General features: G+C 43.1%; 1 protein-coding gene across 1 annotated transcript in view; it reads right to left on the reverse strand.

The window, feature by feature from the left end:
- LOC118997585 (collagen alpha-4(VI) chain-like) overlaps positions 1–18,441 on the reverse strand; it is a 114,921-nt gene that overhangs the window by 70,508 nt on the left and 25,972 nt on the right. Inside the window, exons 4-11 of the mRNA XM_037061315.1 lie at positions 16,716–17,303; positions 15,399–16,015; positions 14,123–14,167; position 13,992; positions 11,595–12,224; positions 7,822–8,367; positions 6,885–7,439; positions 511–845 (exon numbers count right to left, since the gene is read on the reverse strand). Coding sequence (XP_036917210.1) covers positions 511–845; positions 6,885–7,439; positions 7,822–8,367; positions 11,595–12,224; position 13,992; positions 14,123–14,167; positions 15,399–16,015; positions 16,716–17,303 — 3,317 coding nt within the window. The remainder of the gene's footprint in view (positions 1–510; positions 846–6,884; positions 7,440–7,821; positions 8,368–11,594; positions 12,225–13,991; positions 13,993–14,122; positions 14,168–15,398; positions 16,016–16,715; positions 17,304–18,441) is intronic.

The raw sequence follows: 18,441 nt of genomic DNA on the forward strand, positions 1-18,441 counted from the left end.
TTAATAAATGTCACATGGGATCTTGCAGTCCCTGGGGACTTCTGTGGGCATAAAACTTCGGGCCCCTGAGAAGGGAGAGGCAGGCCACATTGGAGAGCCATCAGCTGTCACTGAAGACAGCTCGGCATGCTCACTGCAGAAGTGACAGGCCCTACTCTACATGGCAACCGGTGACCTTCAGATATTTTAAGCGAGGGAGTCTCAAAATATCTCCCAGGGGTCTTTGGAATAGATTATTCCATGGAAGACTCTACATCACTAAAGTGTGGACAACTTGAGGGAAGGGACTTTATCCTTTCATCCCTACGGGCATTATTCAACTAGAGCCTTAGTAAATTGTTGACTAGTCAAAGTGTACTTCCTGTTGGTTTTTGCTGGGTAAAACTATGGTTTTCCTTTATGTAGAATCTCCAGGGAGCAACAGGTTTGTTGGCCTCGGTTACAAAACCTTACCCCAACTTCCTCCCACCCAGGCCCTGCTCTGTAACATGCGTCCTCAGCACTTTTTACCTTCACTTTAGCATTAGAGGAGTGGATGGCATTCTCTCCCAAGGAGAGCAAAAAGGCCACATCCATATGGTTGGTCTTGGCAGCTTGATGAACCAAGAACTTCTGAATGATTTCATTACTGTATTTGTCAAAGCCTGAGTCAAAGGCAAGCCAGCCACTTGAGTCAGGAACCAAGTAGCGAAAGTTTGTGTTGATCTGAGTGGAAATGCTACAGCTGATGTTAGAAAGCACAGCCAACTGTTGCATCAGCTCTGGCAGTAACTCTTGAAGCTTCTCCCAATCTTGCCTTGTGGGAGTGGAGAGGTCAATTCCTACAGATAAATCTATGTTGCATTCTTTGAAGGTAAAGGAGAAAAAAATCAAATTAGTCATCTAGAGACGCATGACCAAGCCCAGAAGACATCAGCCAAGCCTGTCCTGAAAAAAAAAAAAAGTCCCAGACCACCCACAGAAGTATAAGGTTGTTGTTTAACTTAGGAGATAGTTTGTTACACAGCAAAAGCTCACCGACACACCTTATTTTGCTGCGTATAATGCACACCCACGTTTTTGTGTGCATTATACAGGGGATTATTATATCCACAGTATGTAATCATTGTGCCCATGTATAACACACATCTTTATTTTTCCCTCAAAAATTGGGGCAAAAAAAGTGCACATTATACACAGCAAAATATGGTATACTGTTTTATACCTCTACACCTTCTATTCCCTCTACCTGGTATCCGATCCCCTCAATCTAGGTCTTGTTAACTCATTCGTGTCTTTCAAGTAGCAGTTTAAGTGACCTTTCAAATAGCAGTTTAAATAGCCACCTCCCCGAAGTTCTTTCTGACTCCTGTCCCTGGCTCTTCACATTGAATTACCAAATTCCCTCGATTTACTTTGCCAGACCTTCTCTGCCACTCAGCAAGGATTCCTTGAGAGCAGGACTGTGTCATCTTACTTTCCCAGTGCCCAAAACAGACAGATGCTCGTTAAATGTTTGACAGATGAAGACAGGAATGCAAATGAGCCTTCTTCCAGCACAAGATATACTACTTCCTTTTCCCCTGGAATTTTTCTTTCTCATTCACCACCCATGTGTATACCTTGTTTCAGGGGAATGTATTACAAAAGATCAGGACTGACAATCACTCCCAATTTTCTATTACCTCTACCTGAAAATTTTAAAGCCCTTCCACAGGAATATAAGTAGATTTTGAAACTCCATTGATCTTTTGAAGGGGGAACTCAAGAGTGAGAAAATTTTTAGATTTAGGTAATAGTTAATAAGTTTCATAGTTAATTCATGCAAAAAGCTATTGTTTCAGAACTCAAGGCATGGCCCACCCTGACTCCAGGAGACCACAAGCAAGTCAACCTTTGTGCCCCAGAAGAACAGCATCAAATTGGTATCTGAGCCCTCATGTTCCAAGGAGAGACACCCCATTGCCCGGGACAGAGACAAAGAAAATCACCCCAGACACAGGACACAGGACTCAGTTAGAAAATCACCAGTCAACAGATGAAAGACTGACAGGGAAATTATCAGACTGCAGCTTTCGTCTGATTAACCTCTTTCCTGATCCAAATCCCTTACTTACACTTTTTCCTCCTTATAAAAATCTTGGCTTAGGGTACAAACTCGCCATCTTCTCAGATGGCCAGCCATCTGAACAAAGCGCCCATAAAGATTCAATCCCTGTCTGTGCTTATTGGTTCTGGTAGTGACAGGCAGCACGAATGCCGACTTTTCCAGTTTCACTTTTGGTCTTCGCCCACCCACTCACAGGTAAATAAAATCACCCGCAAAATTCTACTGAAGAGGTAAGAGTTGGTGGTCACAGATGCACCTGGATTAGAATCTGAATGAATGTCAGTATGTAACTTATTGGCCATAAAAGGATCACTATTATTAATTACTCCTGGACATCAGACAAAACTTGGCACTGCCCAGGGCAAGCCAAGGCATATGGACATCTCCTCCTTAGGCCAGCACACATTGGAGAATTTTGCTCAGAATCAATAAAAACAAAACTGAACATGGTTGCTGGGGGCAGGGGGGGCAGGGGCAATTTTGAGAAAAATATATTAATATTGGACCCTTCAGCAGTGAAAAGGGTTACAAACAGTGTCTTAAAGTTTCTCAGGGGCCTGAGATCAATGGGTGGGCCATGAGTTTTTCATTCCCTAATTACTATACTTCAGGCTACCTGGCCTAGTGTGTTTCTGGAGTCACCAAAACAGAAAATGACTTCCTCCCTTGATTTCCTATATAAGGAACCACGATGCTTACATAAAACATCTTGGCTTTGTTTTAATTTTTCAATCTCTCATTGAAATTCACCAAAAAGAGTTTCCACAGATGTGAATCCCATTTTTATATCAGATCTGTTTTCAGGAAAAAAAAGAAATTTCCCTTTTGCAGTATGGTATTATATTATTTCAACATCCAATTTACATTTTCCCCAGGGACATTTCAGCTGGCTTTATTCTGTAACACAAGGAGCATTTTCTTTCCCTGTTAATGAAGAGGGTTTGAACCTCATCAGATAACCTCCAAGGTCTTTATGATTTTGCTTTATGACCCTAGAATTCTAGAATGAATTAGAATCCAGCTATTAAAGTATCAAGCTAATTGTATCCAAAAAGTTGAAAGACAAAGCTGAAGGTAAATATAAATCCTAATTTATTGCATGGTGCAAAATGAACTGAAAAGAGAAGCCAGAATCCTATACTTCTTTTCCTCTCCTGGATAATACCCAGGTGCATATGAACACAAAAATTGGACTTTAATTTCCGAAGAATCTGAACTGCTTAATGCAGGACATCCCATAGTCCATGCTTACTTAAAACACGTTACACATGCACTCTTTTCAGTTGATTTCTGAGTTCACGAAGGACACTGCAAAGTAGTGATATTCTTTAGACACTGTAAACAAAAATATTAACTTAATACTCTGGAAAACTGGCTCCAGCTTTTGACTCCAGCTGCTGGGAAATCCAACTCTGCCTCCATTTTTTTCCCATCTGCGTTTCTTAATCTGTCTTGTGTTTCCCATACTGATACTGGAAACTGGGTATCATAATAATAGCATCTGCTTCACATGGGGTTGATGTAGGAATATTGGACTCATGGGTTCCATCATATACTCTTCTCTATGATTCCATACTGCACGGTACTTCACTATACCATCCTATACATCACTATACCATATCATACCATTTGACGATATTCGATGCTATTCTATACTACACTATCATGAGCCTAAAAATGGCATTTCAGTCAATGACAGACATATATACATCTGTGGTCCCAGAAGATTACGATGGAGCCAAAAATTCCTGTTGCCTAGTGATGCTGTAGCCATGTAGGTCATAGTGCAATGTATTATTGTTTGTGGCTGCCTCAGTCTGTGGGTAGTAACGTGATTGCTGGAAATGCCAGGGGCCACAGTGAGCTTTCCACAGGCATCTCTTTCGAAACCTATGTTGCAACTGAACCAAACCTTTGGTTCTTATTACACCGAGAGACAGACACCCTTCAGCAATAACCATTAGAAAACTTTGAAACAAAAAGTTTATTACTTACAGGCCCTGAGGCATACAGGCATGCCAGGGGAACACAGTGAGATTACGGGTGGAGAGAGAGAGGAGAGAGTAGAGGCCTGAGGTTCTGCTTTTATTGGAGTCAAGCATCAGGGAGGAGAGCTGTTCTGCGATTCACTCATTATTGGTTAATTGAAAACATGTAAGGGTGAATTTAAAGCACGAGAAAAACAAGTGGCCCTAGTGGTCAGTTATCAAAATCAACCAAGATCTCTCAAACAAAGGAGCCTTCGTGGTGGGGGTGGCCTGACTCTCCATCCATCGAGGCGGGAGCTGTGTTTATTCCAGGCTCCTCTGAAGCAGATGTCCCTTTGAATTGGAGGCCTTGGCAATGGAAGCTCAAATCAGACATGTCCTTTACAAAAAGAGAAGCCCACACTCAGAGCTGACACTACAATCACTCACGTGTTTGTGGTGATACTGGTGTGAACAAACCTACTGTGCCATCAGTCCTGTGAAAGCGCAGCGCCTACAATGACAGCAGCAGGAAGTGCCATCTGGGTCTGCGTAAGTGCACTCTACGATGCCCACAGAACGATGAAGTCGCCCAAGGATGCATTTCTCAAAAGGTATCCTCATGGTACAAATTGGTTGTTACAGAATAGTCATGGGGATGGAAAGTACAGCATAGGGAATGATGTTTTAATAACCATGTACAGTGTCGGATGGGTATGAGACTTACCCGGATGATCATGTAGGAAGTTACATGATGTCTAATCACTGGGGTGGACACCTGAAACTAATATAATGTATGTTATCTGTAATTGAAAGATTAAAAAAAATATTTTTTTAAAAAGAGGGTATCCTCACAGTTAAGTGACAGGTGACTGTGTATCATACTGTGTAATACTCTTCTACATCGTACTATGTTTCATTATGCCATACTAGCCTTGTACTTAAACTATGATTTGAGAAACAGCAGAATCAGCATCACCTGGGAGCTTGTTAGTAACGGAATTCTCTCCAGAACTTGATTCAAACGCGTGTTGAAGTTTGAGAGGCCCTGTTAGGCTCTGCTCTACTACATATACCAAAAAGCAACACAAAACAGTATTTAGTACACAAACTCTACAACTAGACTTACTCAAGTCCAAACCTCAGCTTTGCTGTTTACTGTGGCCAAATAACCTGATTTTTCTGTGCTTTGGTTTCCTCATCAGTAAAACAGTATCTGTTCAATAGGTTCATGTGAAGATTTAATAGTTTAATATGGGGAAGCCCTCAGAAGAGCCCCTGGCACAAACACAAAGCACCAGCTAAAGCTTGGCTCTCCTGATTATGATGTGGTTGTGCTGTAGAATCTCACTTCCTGTGGGAAGGAGGCAGAGTCATCCATGAAGACATTCTCTGGGTCCATCACCCACTAAAAGGCAAGTCTCAAGAAAATATCAGAAGAACAGACCCAGACTGTTGGGAAGAGGAACTTTAGTCTCTGGACCCTGATGTTTTGGATAAAAGCTTGAGGAGATAAAATGTTGGGAACTGCTCTGCCTGGTTTCAGGAGTTGTAACCACCCCCCATGGATAAGGCTGATTGAGCGACCTTTGGACTGTGAGCCACTAAGCAGACAAAGCTTATCTCCCTGGCAGGAACGCTGCTTCTGCTTCATCCATCTCTGGCCCTCAATGCTTAGTCAGTTTGTTAATGACGGTTAGTCAATGACGGATAAGACGGATAAGACCCCTCAAAGGAGGGGCAACCTAAGCCAGACACGATCACTTGGGAGGCCCTCAAGGAAGTACTCAGGGGGCTGAAGCAAAGAGGGGGGGATGGACCCTCGCTCCCTGGCTATTCTGACACAGCCTGAGTCCCCACTTCTGTCTGGGAGAAGTGCTTCCTGGCTCTAATCCACTTAAGCCTGAAAACCAGTGATGGGAGAGGCGGTGCAGCCCCTTGCCCGGCTAGAGCAGGAACTGGGGTGATCGGGCATAAGAAAGAATTCCTAAAGTCCCGCGAAGCCTGCTTTGCTAAGAGTGCTTTCATTCATATGATAAGGGTCCAAGCAGGAAATGAGTATGTCTCCCAAAGGTTTTGCAACCCCCTTACCTGACGGACACTGACTCAGACTAAGCCCTCAGATTTCTTTGAAATGCTATCTATTGTTTGATCCTTGCTGCCTGACATTGATTGATGAGCTTTACCTGTATTCCTGTGTGTTACGAACCTAATAAAAGCCATTGAGGAAGGGGTTCTTGGTCCTTCTCCTTTGAGAGATTGATCACCTCTCCTCTCCATGCATATCATGTCTTGGTAGTTTTATTTTCATTTGTGGCAGACGGGGGGGCACTTGTGGGCAGTTTCCCCCACAATAAAATGGAAGGGAGGATGACCTCAGCCATGTGGAAGCAGAGAGACCCCTGTCCAGAGCCCCTAGAAAAGAGTGTGTTCTATTTCATATGAATCACCATCTAACTGATGTTATTATTCTCTGCTCCTATTTCTCTTTCCATACACCCCAATCTTCAGTGAGCTGTGTTTACACATTCCAGTCTAGTTTCATCTGTCCACAAGGGATAAAGGGAAGAGTTGTGAGGACTTTGCAGAGACAGAGTTCTGAGAAAGTTCAGGCCTCTGGATGCCAGAGTGGTGACAGCCAGGGAATGATTTAAAGAATCCCCAGGGGGAGGTGAAGAACAGCAGTAGGAGTGCAGTCCAGTTGCCCTCCCCCCAGGTCTTCCTCCCCCTCCCCCAGCTAGAAGGATCTGTTTTATTCAGAGAACCCATAGGGCCCCTGACACTTATGGTGGGCTTGTGGATCAAATGGCAAACCCTCTGGCACTCACCTTGTGGAATGCAGACCTTGTAAAGAATTTCCTTCTCCAGATTCTGCAGGGACTCGAAATTGTCTTGGTAGTACACTTTGTCAGGGTCATTAGTAATCTGCAAAAGCTGAGACTTTGCAGCCTCTCCTACACCAATGGCAAAAATAATTATGTTTCTGTCCCTGAGGGCCTTGGCTGGCACGGCTACATTGTCCTGGGCCACCCCATCGGTGATCACAATCAAATATTGAGGAAGACTGGGCCTCCCTCCTCTTGAACTGTCAAAAAAAGGCAGGGTGAAATTCAGGGCTTTCCCAGTGCGGGTGCCATCGTTCATCTGCTGAACTTTTGAGATGGCTTTGTGAATTTCCTCCTTGAGGAAGAAGTGGTTGAGTTTGAATTCTTCCTGAGGGTTCGAGCTGAATTGCAAAAGGCCAATTCGGATTTCATCAGCACCGATACTAGATTGATTCACCATCCTCTTCATGAATTCCTTCATCTTTTCAAAGTTCTTTGGGGAGATGGATTCTGAACCATCTATCAGAAAGATAATGTCAGCTTTCCTGTTCTTACAGGCTGGAGGGGGTGGGAAGGAGCAAAACAGAACATTTGCTCAGAGCCTGAAATTAATCACGAGTCCTCAGAGACAGTCTGAGGTGGCATATATACAACATGAAAATATTTTTAAAGGGGTTAGGGGAGAGGAAGTCAATGAAATAAATTTTCTATGACCCAGCACTAACAAGTCTCAAAATAGACACAGCTGTATAATAAAGACATAAAATTTGACCAGTTTTGCTCATTCTAGGTCATGGTCATTCTGTGTCCAATACTCACTTGTGGACTAGGGAATCCACATTTCAAGAATGAAGCCTATTCACACAGATTAGACACATATGTTGTGGTAGTGGGAGGAGGAGGAGAGAGAGAGAGAGAGAGATGGAAGAAAAATTCTTACTCTCTGAGAAGCAGATGTCTTTTACCACTTCCTGTTGGATGGCCTTCAGTGAATCAAACTCATGCACGAAAAACACCTTGTCTTCAGCTATCTCCTTAAGCTCAGTGGTGTTAGCATCTCTGACCCCAATAGCATAAATGTTGACTCTGTTGCTCCTCAGTGCCTTTGCAGCTATGGCCACCGGGTCCTGAGACTGACCATCAGTGATGACTATGAGATACCGAGGTGTGTTGCTGCGAGCGGTGTCTGCAAAGACCTGAGCCATGTTTCTCAAGGCCTGACCTGTCCTGGTGCCACCTCCGTTCTGCTGGATGCCATCAATGGCTACCTTCAGCTGTGTCACATTGGAATGCTGGCTGAGGATGAATTCACTATTAATTTGGTCTGAATACTGAACAACTCCAAACTGTACTCTGTCAAGCCCAATGTGGAACATCTTTATCACCTCCTTCATGAACGCCTTCATTTGAAGAAAATCATCTTGTCCAATGCTGCCAGACCCATCAATAAGGAAGTAAATATCGGCCTCCTCAATGTTCACACAGCCTAGATAACAAGAAGCAGGAGCAACTCATTAGAAGAGAGGCAAGACAGCATGAGCTGAGCCCCAGCTGCCTAGTCAGTGGCTCAGCAACTCAGCCTGGATTGGCTGCCTCCTCTTCCTCTCTTCCATCTCCACTCCCCTACCAGTTTGCCCTGGAGCCGGATAAACCACTCCCGGATAAACCACTTGCAACTAGATTCTTGTCTCAGAGTCTGTTTCTGGTGAACCCTATTCAAGAAATGAAGTACACATTACTTGACAGTTGTCAAAGGGGGAAGTTAAGTTAAAAATAAAATATCAGAGCATATTTGAAGAAGTGAATTGTCTCGGTATCCAATATTCCTGCTTCCCATGAAAGTCACACTTTTTAAATATATGGGCACTTTCTAGAATTTCATTTAATTAATTTAAATGAATTTAAAACTGTTTTAGACTCTGTCTCCACCACTTAGTAGCAGGCTTGCCCCTTTGCATCTCAGTATCTTAATCTGTCAAACAAGAATCTTAACATCTGCTCAGTGAGTTTATTGTAAGGATTAAATGAGATTATGGAAACATAGAAGAGGTGAGTATTAAAAACTCATGGTGAAGGTCACCCAGTGTTTTATATGTGCCACCCAGCAGATTCCTAAGAATGAAACACAACTTTCTCCTCACACTTTTCAGGAAAGGCAGCCCAGCCTTGTGTTATTCATGCCTGGATTCCCTTAACCCAGGGAAGAACCAAGAGCTTCTTAATGTTTCCTGGGCGAAAGGGAAGTTGTCTGAGAAGGGAGTTGCATTCATTTGGGAGGACCTTGGTCCAGCCGATACGTGAGATGTATGTACCCAAAAAAACATATACTTCCTGTTTATCTGAATGAACTACAAATTTCACTGGGCATCCTCCCCCTAGAGGAGCAGGCATTGTAAGGGGTGTGGCTTAGAAGGGAGTAGGGAGTGGTCACCTGCCACTATGGTGTTTGCGGAATACTTAGAGACTGAAGGGAAAATTCTGATTAAAAGAGGCAGAAACTTGGACTTTGCTGGAACCCAGTACCCGCTGGTGATAGGTAGATAGCTAGCCCAAGTCTGAGAAAAGAACCACGGTATCCCAGGGCCTTTGCACAGTCCAGCGGAGCCCAGAGACCTGAATACCGCCTGGTACTATACGTTCTTGCACATCTCGGCAGGGGAAGATTTGGAGGCTGTGGCTGGGGAGCGAGGGGAGAAAGATATTTCTTACGCTCTGGCTGCTGCTAGGCATCCACATCTGTTACGTACACAAAGTGCCGAGCAGAGTGGCCGCCAACACAGCAGGTGACCAATAAGTGGTAGGCGTTACAAACATTAGGATCAGCCAGGACAGATTCTTTACCTCTAAGCTACCCCCAACCCCAGTCCTCCATACTTTGGACTGATTGTCCTGATTTCAGGTTTTGTTCTAGCTGCTGTGCCATCTGGGAAAGAAAACAGCTCTCATGTTTTGATGCTGTTTGTGAATTAGGAGAGAAAAGGAGCCTTCTCTCCTTTCCTGCTGATCAGAGGCAAGGGGAGCACAGGGAAATGAAATTCATATTTAATGATATTGTTTCTCATTCCCAGGACTGAGAAAGGGACCAAAGAAAAAGGTGGGGATTTATTTATGTTAAATCCCTAGACCACAGCACAAAGTAGTCAAAAAAAATCACATGAATATGTGGTGATTGTTTAAAAAAATAAAAGCGTAGTCATTTCACCCTGAAGATATAACTGTATTTTTTGGACTATAAGACACACCTTCCCCCCCCCCCCAAATTTGAGAGGAATATTGGTTGTTAATGCTGCTGTTGAGTTCTGTTTACATTTACATTGGTGAAATATTATATTATTTATGTTATTAAATATTTTACCACACTTTTTTGCTTCAAAAATTTTTCCCTATTTTCCTCCTCTAAAACCTAGGCGCGTCTTATGGTCCGGAAAAAAAAAACACTAATCACAAGCCTTGAAGTTTTAAGCTCATTATCAACATTTCAAATTATCTTCTTTCTATAATTCTGATTTGAGTCTAAGAAATACTAGCATGGGTAGACAAAAATAGACAAGCAGACTGACAGACACAAAGATCATTATAACAGCCAGTAAATGGCAAATTTTGGATTTAAAATTCAGGTAATTTGACCCCAAGGTGCACATACTTTACTGCTATGTTCTTTTTTGTTTTTTCCAGTTTCTTTTTTAACTACACATACAGCAGGAGGTTTCCTAACCAATCTCCTGTGAGTGGCTCCCCAGATAAGTGGCTCCTCAACTAATCAGCGCTCTCCCTTCCCTCTGCAACACATGAGCAATACTCCCACAATGCACTGAGTGCCTTCCTCTGGAGGCTTCCCAGTTGAACGCTACAGAGTTCTGCCTTGCTCAGCAGAAAAATAAGCCTTCCAGGAGCAATGTGCGTTTATCTTCAGCCTGCTCATGGCAGATTTGTTTTTGTAATTACACAACAAATCAAACATGGTGCAAAATCAGCAGGATATGGGTATGAATACAAGAGGTTTCTTACATCCATGAAAACCAGGTTAACTTCTCAGAGAGGCCAGTAAAGGCAAGTTGTTATTGGAGAAATTGCTGGTGTACTAGATAGCACTGTAAAAGACTGAATTTTCAAGATCATAAAAATCAATAAAGATTTCTGTCCTCAGATTGTTTCAAAAGTGGTTAAGTCATCTTCCCATTTCAAAGAAACTGGAAACTATAGAAAATATACTACTGGGTGATTGATAAAGAAAATACACAAAATTCCTATCCGGAGAGCTCACATTTAAAGAAGTGTTGGCTCTACATGAAAGATTAAAAAAACTGATGTTCATTTATTAAGTCAAAAAATTTTAATTTCAAGAACATTCATATCTTTTTAAAAATGATTTCCTGCTTTATATGACTTAAGATTTAGTCAAGCTATATTCAGATCCCTAGGGCTTCTACTGTAAATATACATATATTTTCATCTAATTATTAAAATGAATGAGGGGTAAGATAGAAAGGGGGAGTAATGTTCACTATTTACTTCACATTCTTCTGCGCTGTTTAGAATCAAGACAAAATTATTTTAATTGTATAAGTTTTGTGTTTCAGTTTCTTAATAAATTGACTCCATAATCTTTTCTTGGTTGGGCAAGGGAGAGGTAGACAAGGTGAGTGGATGTATGGAGAAAGCAGAGTAAAGATTTTAAAAAACCCAGATCTAATTTGGGAAAGGTCCTCCTACCTTGTTGTAGAGCATTGTCCATCTCAGTAATGGAAACTGTTTTGCCCACAGCCTCAGGGCAGAGCTGGTTCTTAATCGCGCTTCCCACAGAGGAGAGTTGCAAAAAGGATTCCAGAGGGATGGCATGCTTCCCAGGGGGATAGGATGCTATCTTCTCCAGGTCCCCACTCTCTGAGGCGAGTTGGGTGCCCACTGCATAGATGGTAACCCCTAGCCTTCGGAGGAGAGAGGCTGGTCTGGACACCTTGTCTTGAGAGAAGCCTTCCGTGATGACCATAGCTATCTGCCGCACCCCTGGCTTGGCCTGGCTGCCCCTCTCCTGCACAAAAATCTCATTCCTTAGGAAATCCAAAGCAGCACCAGTCTTGGCCTTTCCTCTTTTTTCCTGGTAGGTTAGTTTGCCCAAATGCTCCAAGATTTTGGCTGGAGTCTGAAAGGCATCCAGTGAAAACTCAAGTCGTGGTTCCTCACCGTAAAAAACCAAGCCGATTCGCACAAGATCGGGATGAATGCTTAGAGAGCTAACGGTGGTCTTTAGGAAATTGACAACTTGTTGGAAATTCAGTTGCCTGCCCCTGCTAAATTCCTCAATGAGGAATACCAAGTCAGCAGGAATAGCAGTTGGACATGCTATAAAAAAAAACAAAAAGAAGGGCTTTATTTTAGCATGAGGACAGAATAATAAAGACAACACTCATTTTGTATAGGAAGATTATGCTATAGTTTAATATACCATAAGAATTATATATTTATTTATTTTTATATACTGTAATATTTAGTATCACAAACTGTAATAATGTTATGCGAATGTATATTAATACATTTCAGAACTTAGTAGAAGTCTTTATGACCATCACTTAGCATGATGGTCAAAGATCATAACAAGGTTCATACCTACCCCCAAAATTTTTTACATGAAGAGTATTCACATCACTTGCAAAACATGTACATGGATATCCACAAGGAAGTGCTTTAAGGTCATTTTTCAATTCATCAGAGTCTATTAAAAACATCTGAGCCTCGCTTAACTAGTTTTTTTCTTTATTTTTCTAGTTTCAAAAAAACCCTGTGTCAAATTCTCTTTTTATAGACCTGAAACCTGGATTTAATAACTTTCCTTCTGCCCTGATAAAAGACACAAATAATAACTTGTGAGTATTAACTTCTGTGCCTTTTTCTGTAAGTTCCATGTTATTTCAACAGAGGCAATATTCCCATCAAAAGTCTTTGTCCAGATGTTGGGCTTACTGCCTGTTTTATTTTGCTATGAAAGAATCCTCCCTTTAACTTGCCATAAATGGACTATTGGAATTATAACTGCATTAAATTCCCTCCTAAGAGGAATTGAGACACCACTTTCACAGTTTAAAGAAGTCCTTACTATGAAAAAAAAACAACTAAACTCTGTCCACATACCAAAAAAGACCCAAATCTGCTTTTTTAAAAGGATTTTTAAAAAGATTTTATTTATTTTTCTTTAGAGGGGAAGGGAAGGAGAGAAGGAGAGAAATATCAATGTACGGTTGCCTCCTGTGAGTCCCCTGCTGGGAACTGGCCCACAACCCAGGCATGTGCCCTGACTGGGAATCAAACCGCGATTGTGTGGTTCGCAGGCCCGCACTCAATCCACTGAGCTACACCAGCCAGAGCCTCCAAATCTGCTTTGATGTAGGAAAAAAGTCAAACCCCCCAGCAGAGAGCCAAAACCACATGAACAGGGGGCTGAAATCAGTGTGGAGCAGCGTGTGAACAACACAATATTGCGAAACAAAGTTTGGAGAACAGACTATAGGGGCATCAGAATAATCTTTTGACTTATCTTTGGTTTTTTTGGTATCCTAAAATTTCCCCCTTGGCCCTTTTTTATAAAGAACCAAAAATCAATCCTGGATTTAAAAAAAAAAAGATGTTGCCCTGATTTTGCCATGTCTAAAACACCTTCTTTAGAAACCCAAGCATCTGTGGCTTCCCCCTTTCTTTACCTGCTGGTACCAAGTGCTATTATTCTTCTCTCAAGTTGTCATTGGGATTAATCCCCTTTCCTCATTATCAGAGCCACCATTGGCTAGACCTAAACTAAGCATCCTCCCTATACAAACCAATGACAGCTCAGCTTTAAAGTCCTTCTGAGTCAGCGGTGTCATGTGGATTCTAGCCTGCACACTGAAGATTTCCTTAAAGACCATTTCACTTTTCCTGCTTAAAAGCCTGCTGCTACTTCCCAGTGTCTTTAGGACCCCATAATCAGGGTTCATCCTACCTAATCAAATCTCATCCCTCACTACTTCTAAACCTTCCCCCAATCCCAGTTGGCTCCTTCTTTTCCCCACCTTCCATATGCATCCAGCCCATTCCTACTTCCACACCCTTACTTATGTCTTCCCTTACCAAGAGAACCCTCCTCCCCCAAATCACACCCATTTTTAAGGGACCAACACAATTCCTCAAGGGTTCCAAAAGGCCCTCCTTTTGTTCTACTTCTACTTAATATAGTGTCCACAAGGTGCTTCTTAGTTCCTTATTATCACTACTTGGATTTCCTCTTCTGTCTCACATATGTTTGTCTTTTCTGCCTATAAACTTACAAGGACCCTCAAGCTCTAGATATAGAGAGGTCTGGGCAGGACTATGTTAGTTCATAGAAAGTACGGATTGACTGTTTCTAGTTTTGAGGATCGTCTAGAAGCCACACCAAGCTTTGAGTCATGGGGCCGCTCCATCAGGAAGGTCACTTAAGAACTGAAGGATGAAGTTTTGACTGTGGGCATTCCAGGCTGATGGTATAATGTATTTAGGGCAGAGACAAAGGTGGGAAAGCATGACACATATACAGCAGATGGTGAGTAGTTCAGCTTATCTAGTGGTTAAAATGTATAAAAGAACTTAGCAGGAGATAATGCTCAGTGGTTCTCAACGAACAGTGGTACCCACCCCAGTGCACATTTGGAAACATATAGTGGTGTTTTGAATTGTCATAGGATTCAGGGATGCTACTAGCAGGGATGGGGGCTGTCAAACCTCTAGCAGTGCAAAGGACAATCCTACACTATGAATTGTTTCACCCAACATGCTAAAGCATCTCCCTTGAGAGTTCTGAGCGATAGCCTATGACAGGCCTTTGTTTAATCTCTGGGGAGAAGCCTGAATGCTCCTTCTCAAAAAGGCTTATGGTAACATGGATTATTGTTCAGAAATATTTACTCCCTACACCTCACTTCCATGGTAGAAATATACTTTCTTGCCCCATTGATGATGACATGGCCACATGAATTATTTTGGCTGACGGAATGTTAGCAGATGATGAAGCAGAGGTCTGAAAACTGCTTATGCAGCTGAGATTTCTCTCCTGAACCTCTATAATTGCCATGGGAAGAATATGCCTAGACTATGAATATGAAGAATATACCTAATGATCTCAGGAGGAAGATGAGAGAAAGCTATGGAACATAGCCAATGGAAATCAGGCAACCCTTAGCCAAATCCCAAATCTGTGAATGAGCCCAGACAAGATTAGCAAAGCCATTCAGTTGAATCCAAAGAGGATCAGCTGACCCCCCAGCAGACCTGTGAAAATAAATGTTTTCAGTCACTGCCTTTTGGATGATTTTTTATGCAGCGTCGTTGTGACTATAGTTAATTAACACAATGTCTACACCTGAAACAACTCCATGCCCCTGTCTCTTCTCCATCCACCAGTGCTAGTGCCCTAGTACTGAGGAATCCAGAATGCCCCCTTCTCTGCTCTTTCCCCAGGCTTTCCTGTTATGCTGACTTCTCAGTGGCTCACACGCCTAGAGACCAAACCTTACCTGCTGTAGTCTCTTCGTCCGGCACTGTCCTGGACTCAGACTGCCCCATCGCATGGATCATCTCATGCACATTTTGTGTCACCTGTCTGACTCCATCTTGTCCTTGCATCTCATATATAAGGGATGGGGTCCCCATCCCCTCCAGTTCTCTTTTGTCAAAGTCCTGTAAGCCCACAGATATGACTTGTATGCCTTTATTCTTCAACGTCTGTGCGGTTTCCAGGACCTCATCCTCAGATTGGCCAGAAGTAATGACCACTACATATTGGGGGATGCCCTGGAGAAACCGGCTTCCCGCTGCCTCCTGGAAGAAGGTCTGGTGGAGGTATCGCAGAGCTTTGCCTGTCTTCCTGGAGCCACCCCGGAGCACAAAGCGTTCACGGACATGAGCAATCATCTCCTCCTGGCTCTGGTAGGCATTGAGCAAAAATTCAGTGTGGCCTTGACCACCATACTGAGCCAGCCCAACCTGGTACTTGTTTCTGCCAATGTCTAGTGTGCCAATCACTCTGGAGATGAAATTCTGCATCAACTGGAAACTGGCCTGTGATGTGTTCTGTGAGGTGTCGGCAAGAAAGACCACATCTCCATAGGCCTGGGTGAATTCTCGATCTGAAGAGAGAAATGGGGAGGAAAAGACAAAGAGGAGAAAGTAAATCAAAACGAGATCTCATGGAAACTGAATACAAGGGTAGTTTAGTGTTGGGGACATAAGACTGTCACAGGCTCCCCTCCTCTTATAACCCACTGCCTGTATTGTCTGCTTCATTACACTAAAGTATCTTTTGATTATTCTTCTACCAATGGAGGAGACAAAGGAAGTTAACATATACTGAGCAGTTACTTTGTGCTAGAGATTTTCATATACTTTATTTGACTTAATTCTCATAAACTATCCTGGTAGGCAAGTATTATTATCTTCATTGTGCAGATGAAAAAACTGAAGTGGAGTTTAACTGCTTAGCCATGCTCACAGAACTAGAAAGCAGCAAAGGCAGGATTTAAAAATTAAACATGTCTCTGGACTTCAAAACCCATGCTATTCCATCTTACCAACATGGCAGGGTGTTCTTTTTCACCCATGAGAATGCCATCCATCCTTTAATCCCCAGCTCAGATGTTCCTTCATCTAGGAAGCCTCCCCAGGTGAAGGATGGATGAGAGCATCCTCTCTCCAAGGATGGCGGAGAGCTCCTTCTCCTACCTTCCACGGCACTCATTGTATCTTGTCTCATATTGCAAATAGACACACTGGTTGTAATGCTGGATTTGACGCCCTGGTTGTAATGCTGGATTTGACGCAGTTTCTTACCTTTCATTTTACCTTCCACTGCTAAACACAGTGTCTGAAGAATGCCCCCTGCGACATCCTGCAGGATATTGAAGTTTTCAGTGTTAAAGAGAAACCTCTCAAAGGGCTCACTGGCAATTTTTTGCAGCTCCTGGACATCCTGGACGTTGATGCCTACCACATACACCACAACTCCATCTTCTTTCAACCTGTCAGCTGCCTCCTGGACTTCATCATTTGACTCCCCATCTGTCACCAGGATAACCATCTGAGGAACCTGCTCTTTGGCCCGGCTTCCAGCTGCCTCAGTCAAGTACTTGGTCCTGATAAACTCAAGGGCAGCCCCCGTGTCTGTGCCTCCTGTACGGTAGGGCAGATTCTGGATACGCTCCAGGAGCACACCCTTCTGAGAGTACTGGTTCAACTGAAAGGCTGGGTAGATGTTGTCACTATACTGAGCGAGTCCCACTCGGACCTGGTCCCTGCCAATGTCAAGCCCTAGGATGACAGAGTGAAGGAAGTTTTTCACTTTCTGGAAGTTCTGGGGTCCGATGCTGGTTGAGCTGTCTACCAGAAAGACAATATCTGCCAGGACGTCTTCTCTGCAAGCTGCAATAGAGAGGACAAAAGGGATAGTCTGTCGACCTTCACTCAAAAGGCTTAGAACAATGAAGGCAAATGGTGTACAGGAAGGCACAGCAATACCAGGCACACTATGCTCAGTGGTCCTCAGATGCCCCAAATGATGCCATGCTCAGAAAAGTAACAGCATCCCTTGTGCCTTTCCCTCCCTCCACTCCATCACCTTCTGAGAATTCTGACATGCTCTGCTGATACCTCCAACCTTGCAATCCACTTGGGCAATTCCTTAACTCTCATTAAGAGAAAAACACTTCTATAAATGCAACAAGCATGCTGAGAAAGGGGCTGCACTCTCTCCAGTGGGAATGAACTTCAGGTCTAGGAGTGTGCTGGCACCAGCAGCTCAGAAAGCTGGAAAGTATCCCAGGTTTTATGATATATCTCATTATAGCTCTACCACTTAGTAGGCCTTTGAGCTATTTATCACTCATCTCTATAGGACCCAATCCTCTCTCTGCAGCACTGAAACTTTTATACCAACCCTCACAGCCTCATGGGATTGTCTTGAGGATAAAATAAGATAATCTACTGTAGCAGACAATAGCGGTGCTCTGCCCAGGTCCTTCTGGATTCCTTTTTACTATTCCTATACACCACTCGTTGGAGGAATTCTCTTCGGAGGACTCCTCTTTGGGTACTGGAGCTGCTTTGCCTACAATATATGAAAACCTAGCTCCTTGCCTTGGGTCAGGACAATCCTGAGCTCTCCTGTAGGGTCAAGCTAAAACTACCCTCGGTGGAACCTTTGCCTGAGATCACACCCTTCCTTTCCTTCCTCTTCTCCGTCCTACATCCCCTACATCCTTACCGACCTCCCTGGGGACCTCTTCCATAACCAGTGATGTGCATCTACATCCTTACCTTGGGCTCTACCTAACCCATGTAGAAATACCAAAATAAAGACTAAGTGATGAAACGTCTATGCTCTTATGAATTTTGATGGAACCCACAAGAAATCTTCTCTTTTGCTTTTCAAAATTTGGTGCTTTTTATAGTTTAGTGATTAATTTATAAAGAATTTTCAGCCCTGGCTAGTGTGGCTCAGTTGATTAGAGCATCCTCCCATAAACCAAAAGGTCATGGGTTCTATTCCCAATCAGGGCAC

The sequence above is a fragment of the Sturnira hondurensis genome, unplaced genomic scaffold (genome assembly GCF_014824575.4).
Source record: "Sturnira hondurensis isolate 20B ecotype Veracruz unplaced genomic scaffold, ASM1482457v3 Scaffold0013299, whole genome shotgun sequence".
NCBI lineage: Eukaryota > Metazoa > Chordata > Mammalia > Chiroptera > Phyllostomidae > Sturnira > Sturnira hondurensis.